Source organism: Oscarella lobularis, chromosome 4, assembly GCF_947507565.1.
Source record: "Oscarella lobularis chromosome 4, ooOscLobu1.1, whole genome shotgun sequence".
NCBI classification, from domain to species: Eukaryota; Metazoa; Porifera; class Homoscleromorpha; order Homosclerophorida; family Oscarellidae; genus Oscarella; species Oscarella lobularis.
In genome coordinates, this window is record NC_089178.1 from 1542711 (window position 1) to 1557432 (window position 14722).

Genomic DNA, 14722 nt, shown 5'->3' on the forward strand with positions numbered 1-14722 from the left:
ACAGGACATCCTAGAAAGTGTGCGCGGATTTTTACATACTGGACGTCTGCCTACATCGTACCTACAGAACCTTGATCTTGAAGAGAACATCAGGACCCGAACATCATGCCCTGCGCACTCAGACACTCAGCGTAGACGCGTGGAAGCCTCAGCGCGAGGCCTCGATCTGAGGGCAAAAACTCCCGTAACAAGCTAGGCAAAACCCGGATGCGGTTTTGTCGTCAGGATGAAGAGCCCCTTTGTGCTCTTGTTACTCGCGCTCGTTGCGCTTTGCTTAGTAGAATTACAAATTATGAATCTTCAATCAGCGATAGTGTCGTTGAAACGAACAGAAAGCCGATCTCGATCGACAAGTGAGGCATTTTCGCTCGCGAAAACCTCGCCACGTCACGCGCTCACTTTTCGACAGGCATGTCTAATTTTGTGAATACTAAAGCAATGACAACTGGCTCCCAAGTACTTACGAGAGAAGTACGGTATCTGTACCTACGTGTTTGATGACGTCATGGATTCCAGGCAACCGAAAGCCTCGTCATGTACAATCGAGTTCCCAAGACGGGCAGCACGACGTTTATGGGTCTCGTATACTCTCTGTGCGCGAAAAATGAATTCAATGCTATTCACTTGAACACCACTAAAAATTCTCAAGTCATGTCAATTGCTGATCAGGTGAGAGAGATACAGAAGGGGGAAATAAAGAGACGTACTCGGCACTCCTTGTACTAGTATCACTTTTCACACAATATTACCGCGTGGACAGAAAAATTGCCTGGATTCTATCATGGCCATGTGTCCTATATTGATTTTCCAAGGTGACCAGATTTTTCAGCTTTTCTCGTTATGATTGGAAACGGATGCATTTCATCATAATTTAGGTTTGGCGTTCCACAGCCAATCTATTTGCAGATTGTGCGCGATCCTTTGGAACGACTGGTGTCTTATTACTACTTCCTCAGGTATGGCGACGACTTTCGTCCATACTTGAGCCGAAGCAAAATGGGCGATAAAACTGTAAGTTTACTACTGTACGTATGTACATACTGATTCGCGTACTTGTATTGGGCGAAACCGACAGACGTTTGATCAATGTGTGAAGAAAAAAATGAGCGACTGTGCACCAGAAAAACTCTGGTTGCAAATTCCTTTTTTCTGTGGCCAAGAACCGGCATGCTGGTACACTGGTGGTGCTCTCTCCGAATTGAAGAATAAATCTGATGTTTTGTTTTAGGCAGCCTGGTAACAAGTGGGCTCTAGACAAAGCCAAGGAGCATTTGGTGACTCAGTATTTAGCAGTTGGTCTTACAGATCAAATTCCCGAATATCTTGCCGTTCTGGAAGCAGTTTTGCCGCGATTTTTTAAAGGGGCGTCGGCACTTTATGCAAAAAATCTGCAAAAGAAAGGCCACTTGCGGAAGACGGTGAAAAAAGATCCGGTGACAGCGGAGACAATTGAAACGTTCAAAAAGAATCCGATTTGGGAGATGGAGAACGACTTTTATTTGTACGCGAAGAGTGTCTTTGAGGATATTAAGACTCGAACAATTAGACGTAGCAAGGATAGTTGGGTATTCGTGGGTAAGAATTACCACTTCGAAAAAATAAAACCATGAAGTGGAAGAACAGACAAAAAGGGGAGGGGGAGGACGAAAGGCTAGCATACTCCTCATGTTTCTGCGGAAGGGGCAGACCTTGATGCTCTCTGGTACACAGCGTACCATCTACCTTGTGATGGCTGCATGTGCAATGTTTGCTACGTCAAGACGGTCGTTTCCGACGATACCGATGGCGGGGGTGATTGAGACGCTGGTTCTGTTGTGCTCTCGTTCTTTTGCTCGTCCGACAGGCTCTCCGATTCTATGCTGCTGTCTTCTGATTTGAGGCTCTGCATCACCTTTCTGTGCTTGTAGATAACCCACGCAGCGCCCGTGATGAACAAGCCGCAAAAGAAGCACGAGATGCATACTAAGGCTAAGACGACAGACGAAATGCGGTTGGAATCATCCTCTGGTTCTTCGGTTATTTGACCTAGAATGCGCATTTGTCTCAAAAACGTTTCTGAAATGAGGACTCACTGGATGGCTCCGAAGTCGGTGGAGGCGGTCGACATTTGCGCTTGCGAATCCTTTTTCCTCTTATACAAGGTGGGGGCGGCGGCGGCGGCGGTAATGACGGATCTCCGGACCCATAATCGCTTGGTTCTTCGGGACGCTCAAATATGTAAAAAGCAGTAGGAATGGTAAACTCGTACGTCGCGTTCACGGGCACCGGTTCGCTCATTGGAGTGCATCCACTGTTGTGATGAAGAGGACACTAAGGAAACATATCGATAACGACTGCCAGACCTTTCATATCTCTGTACGCACCTTTGGTAAATAGAATATGTGACCGTGATTATGTGGCCAACAAAGAGCGACTTGGCACGTCAAAAACGTGTATTTGGTAAACATGGCTAGATATTGAGTGCTGAGATCAAAGCAGAAGGTAAATTCTGAGGGATTGTTGTCTTTGAAGTAGACGACGTCCTCTGCATGCTTAGCCGGACATCTACAAGAAAAAATCTGAACTACTACACCGTAACATTATATGATGTACCCTCGATGAAGGATGCGTTGATAATCTCCTCTAGCAAGCTTATCCTTTACCGGTACTCTGTCCGAATGAGCAAAGCACTCTTGAACAACCATCCAATCCCGAACCACCTCAGCTACAACACAATAAATTACTTAACTACCTAATTAACTCAAACGACGCATATGTATCAGACTTTTAATTGCAGAATTTTTCCAATGAACGCACAAACTGTGCTCGCTATTTGCATTCCATTTCTCAACGTAGTTTTCTATTGTTAATATTTTATGCTTTTCTTTCAAGCAGTCACTACGGGCTTTGCTAGCTGTGTTTGATTTTATCTTGTAGAGGGATACTTCCGGAAAATATGCGTAGTGAGGGGTCGAAAAACTCTCTTTTCCCCCATTGCCAAGCCCCGTGTAAAAGGTACAAGAAATCGGATATCGATGTAGCGCCGTAGAATTTTGACCGTCACTAGTCGAATTGTAGACAATAACCTACATCAAACTTGTTACAGATTTTAACGAGGATCTGTTGCTTACATCATTGTAAAACGTCAGCAATTTTGTTCCCTCCTGTTTTGTCGAAGAGCCACAAAGGCGCTGAGAATTAATGTCAATTCTCCATACTATCAGCGGACCAAGAGTTGGATTTTTGTAGTTTGTATAATTGCACGTTGGATCGCGGAGAGTCACTCGTCCGTCCGAGCGAATAGCCACCGGCGCTCGAATTCGCATCTCGTGCGGTAAACACTCAGGTACCAACGGTTTCGTAGGGCCGCTGGGAGAGGCGTGAGATAATGCACCTGAAAACGAAAGATCGTCGTTCACGGAAGGACGCACTGCCGAAGGGCACGAATAATAAACAAGTAGTGTGAGAGTATCTACGTCTAGCTAAACGCAAACTAGACTGGTCACTCGCGATAAATGCAGATTGTGTAAGAGGGACTGAGAGGAAAGGAGAATTTTGCGAACACCCGGAAACGGGAGGGGACCTTGCAGGAAATACAAGCGAGGGTTTTCTATACTTGTAGAGAGGCAAAGTCGTTCTATACAGTCATTTACACTACCTAAAGTAAACAGGACGAAGATGATAGTGGGAAAATTACTGCTCTTGCTCCTGCAGTTTTGAGTCATCACTGCGTGCCGTTGCTGCTGTGGGGAGAGAGGAAGAGGAAAGAAGGTGAGTCAACCGTGCGGTATTATGACTGAGTCACTGACCGTGTAGGAAAAGAGAGTACCGGGTGTGCAAGAGATCCGCTCCGCGGCGACTACGAAAATAAGCCCGGAGTTGCGCGTCGCGTCGCCAGTCTACTGAGAGCTCCGTCGCGAAAGGAGGAGCTAGCTAGAGCAAATCAGAGAGATCGTTTATAATCGAATTTCCGCTCCGATTCCTCGATTTGTGCGCATATGTTGTCCAAAGCGTAATCTGATTTCCGCGTGTGCGTCATAGTGCTACGGTTTTTGGAAAGTTCTCGTTATTTGATCAGGCGCTCGAACATCAGTGTACCTACGCGAATCTCCGGAGCGGGGCGCATGACTCGAAGCCACGTCTAGACCGTACAATAGCGTGTCTGATAGCGTGTCTGATAGCGTGGAAAATCGATAAAAATCGCGTCCAGAGCCTCGGGCATCTCCTGAACTTCGAACTTGGTACCACGCTTTCCTGAACTTCGAGCTTTGTGTACCACGTCCGGTACCACGTCCGGCGCACCACGTCGTTTCGCAAGAGCTTTCTTTCTTTATACGGGCGTTTTCCGACGTCATCAAAGATGTCGCACAACGTTTGGTAAGAAAAAGTACGGCGTGAAGAGGACGACGGTTCATTTTCGCATTTCAGCATGGTGTCGGATTTTTTCTATCCTAACGTGGGGGGAGTAGAGACTCACATATACCAGTTGTCTCAGTGCCTCATCGAAAGAGGTCACAAGGTGCGCAGTCAAAACAGAATTCGCAACGGCTATTTCATTTCCTGTTCTCTGCCCCGTCTGCGGTCCAAGATCGTGATCGTGACGCACGCATACGGCGACAGAATAGGAATTCGCTACCTGAGCAATTTCCTGAAGGTCGCCACAAATATGTCCCATGTTTGGGCGCTGTTGTTAATATTCATGAGCGAAGGTCTACTATCTTCCGGTGACCACCTTCTACAACCAAAATACGCTGCCCACGGTGGTCACCACACTTCCTCTCTTCAGGGATATTCTCGTTAGGGAAAGAATAACGATATTCCACTCTCATTCCGTTAGTTCGATCGTTTATGTTGAATTACGAGTTGTGGTTGTGCTAGAAACCTTTCTTCAGGCCTTTTCTGTTCTCGGTCAGGAAGGGATTCTCCACGCGAGAACGTTGGGAATTAGAGCCCTTTTCACTGACCATTCTTTATTTGGATTCGCCGACGGCAGTTCCATTATAACAAACAAGTTCCTGGAGCTATCTTTAGCTGATGTTCATCACGTTATCTGCGTTTCCCATACTAGGTAGAAAATAGATCAGCTTTTTTTTCTCGTTATAGGGTTTTGTACAGTAAGGAGAACACGGTTCTAAGAGCGGCCTTATCTCCTGGAAATGTATCAGTTATTCCCAATGCCATAGACACAACGCAATTCATCCCAGACCCGTTGGCGCGAAATCCTAAAAGGGGTACGTTGTGCTTTTTTGCTGCGTTGATATCATTATTATGTGTCCCATTTTGTTACAGTTACAATTATTGTCATGAGTCGTTTGGTCTATCGAAAAGGAATGGATTTGCTAGCGCGCATCATTCCAGCAATTTGTTCCTCTTACACGAATGTCGACTTCATTATTGGCAAGTCATAGAGCTACGTTGTCGTCTGTATTATTTCCTTCCTCCTAGGAGGTGATGGGCCCAAAAGGGTTGAACTTGAAGAAATGCGCGAACAGGAGCAGCTGTTTAATCGAGTCCAGTTCCTGGGCGCTGTTAGTCATGACGACGTCAGAAACGTTAGTCGAACGCGTACACAATGTCGTCGTCGCTTTACGCTGCCTGCTAGGTCCTAGTCAAGGGAGACATTTTTTTGAATACGTCGTTGACGGAAGCCTTCTGCATTGCAATCGTTGAAGCTGCCAGCTGCGGGTAGGCGTCTAATTTATTAAAAAAATAGAATCCGGTTGAGTTGACTTGTTGACAAAATGAAAGGCTGCTTGTCGTCAGCACTAGAGTGGGCGGCGTTCCTGAAGTTCTTCCAAGTGACATGATTCTAATGGCAGAGCCAAGAGTCCAAGGTCAGAGCCGAACGAATCTCACTTTTTTACTTTCCTTGTATACACTCAAATTAGCTCTGACGGACGCCCTCCACGACGCAATTCGTATGATCAAAGAAGGACGGCATTTGCAGCCGAATGAATCCCACGAGCGAGTAGAAAAAATGTATCAGTGGAAAGACGTTGCAGCTAGAACAGAAAAGGTCAATAATTGATTTATGAAAATGAGAGTGCACGTATGTACATATATAGAATCCAGGTGTATGATCTGGTGGCAGGACAGCCGGCGTACACACTGCAAGAAAGACTACAGAGGTAGATGAATGCGGTGTAGGAAGTAGTATGTCTTCTGTTCTTGTGTGTTGTATGAAGGTATCGCAACGGAAGACCAATTGCCGGAGTCTTCTATGGACTGGTTGTGATCGTAGAGGTTTTCTTCCTTTGGCTTCTTGAGCTTCTACGGCCAGAGAAAGTATGTTAGAAAGCATGCAAAGCGTGTTCTTATCTTTTTCTCGACATCTCAGGACATTGACGTTGTTCCAAGTCCAAAGCCTCAAACAAAAAGCAAAAAGTATTTTCATCACTGTATATAATAACGTTGCGCATCTGCTAATAATTTACGGTGCACTGATTACTGAAAGAAAATTTCTTGCTAGCGAAAATGGTCCGCAATTTTGGATTCTATGTACAAATTAAACACTACACCCATTGTTTTTCGAGTGACTCTTCGCTATCCCGAGTCCCATCGAATTCATCGTCATCGCTGTCAGCTAGATCTTTCAAGGTTTCCTTTCCATTCGGAGTCTGGATTACCTATTAGAATTAGAAAAACGGATTCTAAATGTACTCACGCCTTCACTCTCCGGAATTTCTTCACCAACGTCCTTCCACTCTTCAACTTCTGTAAAATACAGTATTGATTAATTAAATATCAAAAAGATGAGCCAAAATAATAAGGACCGACTTTCTGCGCCGTTCTCTGACGTAAGACCGTCAGATTCTTCAAGCGCTAGCTGAAGAAAGATTAAAATTCCTTTGTATTCTCGAAATATCATTGCACTCTGACCCTTCTTCGTAACGTAATTTTCTCGTCTTGCAGCTCCCTGATAATTCGCTGCGATTCTCTGTCTTTCTTTTTGAGCACTTCAATCTCCATTCGCAACTTCATTACATCATCTGACGTCACTTCCTGTCCGTCCACAAGACCAAGTAGATCCTTAGCACCTTTCGATCTCAAAGAAGACAAAAATTCGTCCTATCCAAAACCCCTTCAGCGTAAGAAAATATCTTGACTGTTACGTCAATCTACTTACAGCTGCTTTGAGTTCGACAACCTTCTCATCCCTCTCTCGCAACTTTTTGGTCACCTCAGCTAACTCTCGTTTCAGTACAAATATACCTTCCGCTTCTTGAGCCAAATCAACTTGCCTCTAAAAATATTTTCACGACTGCGTGAGACCAATTTGACTTCTTTTTCTATGCTTTACTTCTATAAGCCTTCCAGCTAATGAAGAGCTTTCCAATTCAAGGTGAGTGACCCGGTCCTGAAGCAAACGATTCTCACTCCGCAGCCGCGTGTTTTCTTCGGATTCCTGCGTGGCCCTTAGTCGCATTGCTTCGTACTCTCGTTCGACTCTGAATGAATATCAAAATGTGTGAAGTATAGCATTTATTGGTTATAAACCTTTTCATTTTTTTGGTATTATATTTAACTTGCAGTGCTACTGCGATGAGCTGTTCTGGATTGCGTTCATGAATGGCACGCATTTCCTTTTGAAAATGCTGATAAAACAAAACATTTGTAATTAAATAATGACAATTAGATTTCTGAATATCTCGCCTTCTGCATTCCCTCCATGTCTAGCTGAAGAAGCTGGGCTTTACTGCACTCCAATAAAGCAATGCCAAACTTGAACAATATTTCCATACCCTTAATAGAAAAACACTATAGTAATAATTTTTCATTCACATATTAAATCATACGTCTAAAAAGAAAAGGTCCATTATTCGCAAAACCAACTGTACGGGCAAAGACGTTGCAAACATGGTCAGAAACCACGACGATGCCCACAAGGACGTATAGAATGCCTAGGAAAATAAACAATAAAATCAGAAGCACGTAAAATCCCTCTGTTTAGCTAACCTGGGCTTGGAAATGCAAATAGAGATCCGGAACAGATTCCTTTACAAAACAAAAAAAGCAAAAAAGCGAATGACGCAAATAAAGATTCTCATTGGGGATAGTACAGTACTGACTTGCATAAGATGTTCAAGGAGATAAAAGCAGAGGTTGAGGTGAGCCATGGACGGCGTAAAGAGAGGACGCATTCCATAGTCTTCCATCAGTTTGACAAAAACGCTAAACGCCTCTTCTTCCGGCATCTGGTGAGAAATAGAAAATGCAAAGTGTCACAGACGAAGATCAATGGAAACTGACCGCCATCAAAAGCATTCCCACAATAAAGGGACTACCTTGACAATAGCCAACCTCTCTGTCATGCAAAGAATACGCCTGCACAAAGGAACTAGAAAGAGGATTCCTCCACGGCCAAAAAAAAGACAGAAACCTTGACAACATTAAAGAGTGCCTCTTGGCCAAGGCTATTCTGCTCCTTGAAGAGATCGTGCTGCGGAAACGTGCGCGCAATATCCCGCTGTATGATTTTCTCGCAGGGTGACGACAACTGCGTTTCAAAAGAGGAAGAGAATTAGATTGTTTTAATTTCCCACGTGTTCTAAGGTTACTTCGAGCAATTCGCCATACGTCTCCTTCAACGGCGAATCGAACGACTTGCTCAATAGTTGCCAGGCGAGACCTCGCACGGCTTCCGGTATTCCGTCTCGAACCAGTTGTCGAACGTGCTTGGGCCGTTTCTGTACGTTCTCGTCCCAATTCGCGATAACGGCGCCCCACGCAAGATAAACGTCTTCTTCTGTGGGAGGAGTCGTCGTCGTCGTCGTCGCTACCTGATGCGCGAGCGCGTGGGCGAATGAATGAAGGAACACCTCGTCTCTTCCCCACTTACGTCAACGTTCGACGACTTCCGGAAGGTGGCCGATAGGGAAGAGAGTTTCTTCGCCACTTGTTCGATCGCGTGGTTCAGCGCGCTTTTCACCTGAAAAAGGGCATCTTTTTTATTTTATTTTTATCGCTCTTTCGCGTGGGTCACTTTTGGCGGAGGCGAATGCGAGACGACGTCTTTCGCTTTTACTACGATCTTTCGGCGAGAATCTCGTTCGATTAGCCTAGAAAGAGATGCGAAAGGAAGGTGAACGCTTTTTCGTCGTTTCTCTTCCGTTCTTCTTTCTACTTACTTGTTCTGTTCCTCTAGTTTCGCCAAAAGCTCGGCATCCTCTTCGGTCATACGCTCCTTCGTAGGCTGATCCATTCCAGCAGGCGCTCAATTCGCTCCTAGTACGCAAAATGGATCCTTCGACTCATCGCACGAAAAGAACGTAAGGAGATACGGGCTATTGCAAAGTCCCGTAGACCTAGACAGAATTTTTTCTATTCCCTCGTCTCACTCTTCATTTCTTAGGGCCGCGGACTCTACTGCTGCCTAGCACACTTTTTTCTCACTGCAACTCGACAAGCGCCTGTCGGGAAGCCCCCATACGCCAGATGGACGTAATTCACCATCCCAAAACCCGCAATAAAGACGACGACTACATCTCTATCGACTCCCAACGCCAGGAAACTGCTAATCCCTTCACCGAAGTGCAAATCCTCGAAGGCCACAAGGACATAACGCGTCGCCTATTGAAATTAGACGGCAACCGTTTCCTCTCGACAGGCGACGATGGTCACGTAATCATCTGGGATCCGCAAACGGGACGACGCTTGCGCACGTTCGACGCTCACCGGCGTCCAGTCACAGCGCTACTACTCGTTCCCCCTCGCTTTGGCGAGGGTCCCGCCCCCCTCTTGACCGCCTCCGCCGATCGCGAAATGCGACTGCGGAACGACGACGGAACGACTCGGAAGTTGCTCGAACATCGCGTCGCAGTCAAATGTCTTCTCGCATGCGACGACGGTTTCTATTCGGGAGGCGAGAGTTTGTGCGCCTGGAATCGCGAAGGCGAACTCGTCGACAAATTGCCGCGAGCGGCAGAAAATTCCGACATCGTCGCTCTGGTCGGCGCGAAAAACGATCGCCTGATTGCAGCGACGTCGAACAATCCTCATCTCGACGTGTATCAGGTAGAAAAATCGCCGACTACGCGTCTGCGCGCTGTGTCAACGAAGAAACTGTACGCTCATCGCGAAGCGGTGCGATGTCTCGTCGCCGTCAACGAGAAGCTCTTCGCGTCCGGATCGCTCGACGGATCTATTCATCTGTGGTCGAGTCACACGCTCTCACACGTTCGATGTCTCAATTTCGAGGAGACGTATTCGACTGAGACGTGGAAGATGCTTCTTTTCGAAGTCAGTCAACTGCTCGTTATCGGCGACGAGCATCTATTCGCCGCCGTCGGAAAAGGATTCCAGGTGCACAACGTCAATCGAGCGCAGGGTGAAAGTCTGCTGGCGCAGCGACGAAACGCTCACTTGGCGACCGTGCACGGAATCGCTTATCTTCAAAGTCGACATCTTCTCGTTACGTGTTCGGAAGATGCGACTATTCGTTTGTGGAACGTCGCTCTCGATGATTTGCAGTCAAGGGGAAAGATCAGGGTTCGACGAGCGTCGTTTAGTGCCAGCGTCAAGACTCCAAGTCTCGTCGGCGAATTGGTCGGTCATTCCGGTAGCGTATTGTCCGTCGTCGACTTGTCGCCAATAGGATTTGCTTCGTGCGGTACGGACAGTTTAGTGTTGCTATGGAAGGAGGGAAATAAGGAAGAGAAAAAGCGATTCGATGAGTTTCGAGTTGCTCGAACCGAGACGCAGTGTCGAGGCTTGAAAACGAATGACGATGCCGTATTTCATATCCAGAATGATTGACCTATGTACGTATCGCGCGGTTAATCCGAGTTATTTTTTTCTTCAATTTGCAGTTGCGCTCAACTTTTTTTTATAAGAAAATATTATGCCATGCGTATCTAAACGGATTGTGGTAGCGTAGAAAAAGGGAGTAGCGGTGATACGGCGTCGAGCCGCAATGCCGTCAAGAAGCAGTCGGATGCACTTGCAGAATCTCCTTTGCTTTGCAAAATGACACCCAGGCCATCCCTTCATTTCAATTTATTATCTATATATATGATTTGTGATGTATTTCGGGTTTTCGTACCAGGCTGCAGGGTTTTGAGGATGATGTAAAATTGCTTCTCGAAGATTTCTCTCCGCCAAAGCGACGTTTCCCAACTTGAGACAAACGAGTCCCTGCACAAGAAAGAATTATTTCTTTTCAATGCGCAAGCGGCCTAGTTTGATTACAAGCCAAATTAAACTTTCATCGTGTTCCGGCATCAGCGACAAAGCGCTCTCAAAGAAAACTTTTGCTTCTGCGAGCTTTCCCCTTCCCTCGCACATCAAGCCATTCTTTCAGAAATCAATCTAGCGCTACAAGAAGTGGATTACAGCTACATGCATACCTGACAAAGAACGGCCGGCGAAAGAGGATCAAGCAACCTCGCTTCGTTCAAAGACATCGCCGCATCCGTTTCTTCGTCCATTTGCAAATAACACTTGGCTGAAGAGCAGAAGTTTTATCGGCCAATAAATAACAAAAACATTTATTTCGTCCAACCTATTAAAACCCAAACGTCCGCCTGCGTAGACCACGCTTGAGCCATGCGCGGTCTCGTAACGCTCTGAGCAATAGAAACGTGAACAGATTGGGCATCAGAGGCGAGATCATGCCGCGACGACGAAAGAGCCATGAAGGATTGAGTAGGAGACGCTGAAAAAAGGAATTCGTCAAGCACTCGTCGCGTCATGCGCTCGCTTCCTTTCCTACTTGCCGTTCTAGCGTCTCTGCCACTGAGACTGGCTAATTCAAATTGGCTCAACTCCCTCTTCTCCAGAATGACCTTATCAAGAAGGCCGGAACCTCGAACTCTAACACACAGCACTATTAGTAGAATTAGTTCCAAACTGCCGCGTTTGCCTACTCTTCGGCGTCTTCTTGATATTTCGCTTTCCACGTTTCCAGCATGAATTTGCACGTTTTCAAAGCCTTGTGGCCGCCAAGCGCGACTTTTTCAAGACGAGCTTTCAAATACAGTAGACTAGAAAGATGCTTTTGTCCCATTAATGACAATCGACGTCTTATTCTAAGACGAACCCAAAATTGTCAGGCCATTCATTGACGGCCACGTCGCACACTGCTAGCGCTTCGGTATACTGAAAATCAAATGTTACTCACTTTCTCTCATAATAGGACGTCGGCGTTGCTAACACCTGTTTCTGAGCAGATAAAAGAAGAGCTGTCAAACGAAGGCAGTTGGCATCAGTAGGGTTCAACTCCAATGCTTTTCTGGTCCATTTCAACGCGTCTGAAATCTAGACATCTATGAAGAAAATTCAAAAAGACGAGGTCTAACTTTACCGTTCCCATCTCTGCATGCTGCAAACCGAGGTGGTACAGCGTTTGGAAACATAATGAATCCAACTCATGTGCCCTACGGTGTAATAAATGTGATTAGGAAGATAATTCTGAAATTCTGTCACCTTTCCAATGATTTGATCGCCTGCTGTTTCAGCGTCTCGGCTTCACTTTTGATTGTCACTGCACGTAGATCTGAAAAGATTCGTCAAACAACAAACAACTGCGTTACCTTTTGCTGCTTTCTTGAATAAGGCCACGCCTAGAATAAGATGAGCTCTGGACGCGAACTCTTCACTGCCACTTTGAGAAATCAGCTTCGTGGCGAACTCTATACCCTCTGAAGCCTTTAGAAAATAAGAGAAGGGTTGAAATCGTTGCGTAGAAAGTATGAGGGCCTTTGACTTTGTCCAAATGATTGACGCAAAGTTTGGCAGCTTGATAAAGAACGACGGCATTGTCGCTAGCGATCGCGTGAGATTGAATCAACACAGACAAAGCCCGTTCGTACTAAATGCACCTAAATTCAGTGATCACAAAACAAAAAAATCATAACTCACTCTTCCTGCACTGATTAACGACAAAGCAAATTGAATCCAAACGTGAACGTTTTCAAACGAAAACTTCATGGCTCTATCGTAGAACTGGAAATGAATAAAAAAAAGAGCCAAGTCATTATTCAACACTAGTATCATCAGTCTACTGACTCGGGCTAAAGCGGCATACTGCTCCCTGCTACTGAGTGCTATAGTATAGAGATCATAAACCAAAGTGGCTTCAAGATGCGTCTGCTTTCGAGCTTCCACATCGCTTGGATTGAGGCTTAAGACCGCCCTCGAATGAACCTGTCAAGCTCGTTTAATATCTTGAATCGGCTGTAGATATTTACCATAGCTTCTTGAAGCATCAATACTAAGAGGGTTTCTTCAATAGCATTACGAGGACTAAAGGGACTGAAGCACTAAATTAGGGGGAGATGAACGTGATCGTTTTCCAAGTGGACGTACGGTTCCTTCGTTCCAGACAGGCTCTGTCTCGAAGTCAGAGACAAGCGACGCGAACTTCCTCCGCGCTCCTTCGTCAAATTAGCCGGCGGCGTGTACGTTGCGTCGCACGTTCCGCGAAGAAGCGTCTGAGCAAGAACACGAACAACGGTCTAAACGAATACAAGTAAAAAAAGTAAAAAGAACAATCTCATTCTATCTCCTTTACCAAACGAAGAGAACGATACGGACCCACTTCACCCATTTGAAGAATCGAACGCAAATGCTTGATGCACTGATGAACATTACTAGTAGAGGAGATGACAAAGACTAAAGATCTTTCTAGTCCCACTCTCAATCGACTCATTTACCCGGCTTTGAGATAGAGTACAGGCAACTTGAGTAGTCCCAATTCTACAAGGCCACTCAATTGCCACTGTACATCGCCTCCTCCTCCCCCTCCGCCGCCAGCACCCCCACCAACACCACTACCGACTCCAATCCAAGGCGATCCCGTCGGTTTACCACTCGCATCAACGTACGTCCCAACGTCCTTGACATGATCCAGGACGAGTTTACACGACTTGGCGTAAAATTCAGTGACGGTTTCTTCCGCCGCCGCCGCTTCGTCCTTTGCCTCTTGCAATAGGCCCTTGAGTAGGTGAGCCTCGGCGACGAGCAGAACGAAATGAACTTGCGGGGGCGAATTCCAAAGTGACCGCCCGTCCAAATCGAGACCGGCGAGAATTGCTTCCGATTCGACGCGTCTCCCGAAGAGAAAAAGGAGTTTGGAGAGAAGAATCTGAGCTTCGATCACGACTTGATTCTAAATAAAAGAAAGAAAGTAAATCGATTCCATGTCTGTTTTTGCTATCTCGCTGCTCTTTCTTTGTCCTGTTTCGATATTTCTTCCAATTTCTGCTTGGCGTCCCGAAGTGCGGCGTTTTTCGCTTCGAGGCCTTTGTTCTCTGCAAGTCCATGCTCCGCTGTGTACTGCTGAATTTGCGATTCGGCCCACACGACGTCGAATAGTCCTGCGAATTGCACAATCGGTCCGAAGCAAGTCCCGTCGACTGGATTCTTACCACTGAGTGTGCCTTTTGGCTTTTTCTTAAGCAGTGCAAATGCCTGAGCCCATTTATGCTCGATTCGTGCCCGATCGAGATCCGATTCGAACGCGAGCGTCGCTTTGGTCCGTTTGCTCGAAGTCATACCTATCCGGGACTCTCTGAGGATGACTGAACAAAACGGCGTCAACGGGGTCGATTTGCAGGGTAAAGCAGTTTTAGTCGGTATCCTCGATGTTATTCTATGTGTTTAGGAGTTGTCGAAGAGTATGAAGTGCTAGATAAGCAATTGGATCAGCTCAACGTCTGTCTCGACGTGCTAGAGAGCCAAAACGACGACTTGAACTCGCGGATCAGAGACATCTTGGAAAAAATGCGCCAATCGAGAAAAGAAA

At 46.1% G+C, this 14722-nt stretch overlaps 6 protein-coding genes across 14 annotated transcripts; 3 read left to right on the forward strand and 3 right to left on the reverse strand.

Annotated features, from left to right (window-relative positions):
* The first annotated feature begins 214 nt into the window (after positions 1-214).
* Positions 215-1620, forward strand: LOC136186412 (heparan sulfate 2-O-sulfotransferase 1-like). 2 transcript variants are annotated; one of them, XM_065973746.1, is made up of 7 exons: positions 215-353; positions 410-471; positions 517-669; positions 727-812; positions 876-1011; positions 1076-1173; positions 1229-1620. In XM_065973746.1, the coding sequence occupies exons 1-7, from the start codon at positions 227-229 to the stop codon at positions 1608-1610; spliced, it is 1044 nt and encodes a 347-aa protein (XP_065829818.1). In that variant the 5' UTR covers positions 215-226; the 3' UTR covers positions 1611-1620. The 2 variants fall into 2 exon arrangements, with proteins under 2 accessions (XP_065829818.1, XP_065829819.1); XM_065973747.1 differs by having other exon boundaries at positions 410-456.
* LOC136186409 (uncharacterized) lies at positions 1543-4544 on the reverse strand. Of its 3 annotated transcripts, XM_065973737.1 has the most exons (9): positions 4082-4544; positions 3789-4022; positions 3638-3722; positions 3111-3373; positions 2765-3065; positions 2593-2704; positions 2364-2544; positions 2073-2310; positions 1543-2025 (listed from the first exon to the last, which is right to left on the reverse strand). In XM_065973737.1, the coding sequence occupies exons 3-9, from the start codon at positions 3702-3704 to the stop codon at positions 1751-1753; spliced, it is 1437 nt and encodes a 478-aa protein (XP_065829809.1). In that variant the 5' UTR covers positions 3705-3722; positions 3789-4022; positions 4082-4544; the 3' UTR covers positions 1543-1750. The 3 variants fall into 3 exon arrangements, with proteins under 3 accessions (XP_065829809.1, XP_065829810.1, XP_065829808.1); XM_065973738.1 differs by having other exon boundaries at positions 3638-3719; positions 3789-4544; XM_065973736.1 differs by having other exon boundaries at positions 3789-4544.
* Positions 4094-6511, forward strand: LOC136186410 (phosphatidylinositol N-acetylglucosaminyltransferase subunit A-like). 5 transcript variants are annotated; one of them, XM_065973743.1, is made up of 14 exons: positions 4099-4356; positions 4408-4498; positions 4568-4633; positions 4689-4811; positions 4872-5047; positions 5095-5210; positions 5269-5376; positions 5425-5531; positions 5582-5664; positions 5728-5813; positions 5868-5995; positions 6052-6107; positions 6165-6264; positions 6317-6511. In XM_065973743.1, exons 1-14 carry the CDS (start codon positions 4340-4342, stop codon positions 6383-6385), a joined length of 1326 nt encoding a protein of 441 aa, XP_065829815.1. In that variant the 5' UTR covers positions 4099-4339; the 3' UTR covers positions 6386-6511. The 5 variants fall into 5 exon arrangements, with proteins under 5 accessions (XP_065829816.1, XP_065829812.1, XP_065829811.1 ...); XM_065973740.1 differs by having other exon boundaries at positions 4097-4356; positions 4408-4633; positions 5743-5813; XM_065973739.1 differs by having other exon boundaries at positions 4098-4356; positions 4408-4633.
* Positions 6346-9266, reverse strand: LOC136186406 (EVI5-like protein). The gene is made up of 17 exons (XM_065973729.1): positions 9108-9266; positions 8963-9038; positions 8819-8908; positions 8538-8759; positions 8360-8476; positions 8230-8304; positions 8049-8174; positions 7936-7974; positions 7776-7880; positions 7633-7722; positions 7477-7574; positions 7280-7427; positions 7106-7222; positions 6859-7047; positions 6757-6805; positions 6644-6693; positions 6346-6596 (listed from the first exon to the last, which is right to left on the reverse strand). Exons 1-17 carry the CDS (start codon positions 9179-9181, stop codon positions 6492-6494), a joined length of 1770 nt encoding a protein of 589 aa, XP_065829801.1. The 5' UTR covers positions 9182-9266; the 3' UTR covers positions 6346-6491.
* A 21-nt stretch (positions 9267-9287) lies between these two features.
* LOC136186411 (WD repeat-containing protein 41-like) lies at positions 9288-10837 on the forward strand. Its single transcript, XM_065973745.1, has one exon. The coding sequence runs from the start codon at positions 9415-9417 to the stop codon at positions 10732-10734; it is 1320 nt and encodes a 439-aa protein (XP_065829817.1). The 5' UTR covers positions 9288-9414; the 3' UTR covers positions 10735-10837.
* Positions 10750-14502, reverse strand: LOC136186405 (tetratricopeptide repeat protein 7B-like). 2 transcript variants are annotated; one of them, XM_065973728.1, is made up of 21 exons: positions 14346-14502; positions 14149-14294; positions 13632-14086; positions 13490-13568; positions 13285-13433; positions 13167-13230; positions 12985-13122; positions 12838-12921; positions 12683-12787; positions 12510-12624; positions 12403-12460; positions 12281-12353; positions 12133-12234; positions 12017-12075; positions 11844-11960; positions 11690-11790; positions 11480-11632; positions 11325-11422; positions 11167-11271; positions 11021-11112; positions 10750-10962 (listed from the first exon to the last, which is right to left on the reverse strand). In XM_065973728.1, exons 1-21 carry the CDS (start codon positions 14470-14472, stop codon positions 10833-10835), a joined length of 2550 nt encoding a protein of 849 aa, XP_065829800.1. In that variant the 5' UTR covers positions 14473-14502; the 3' UTR covers positions 10750-10832. The 2 variants fall into 2 exon arrangements, with proteins under 2 accessions (XP_065829800.1, XP_065829799.1); XM_065973727.1 differs by having other exon boundaries at positions 12403-12472.
* Between the last annotated feature and the right edge of the window lie 220 nt (positions 14503-14722).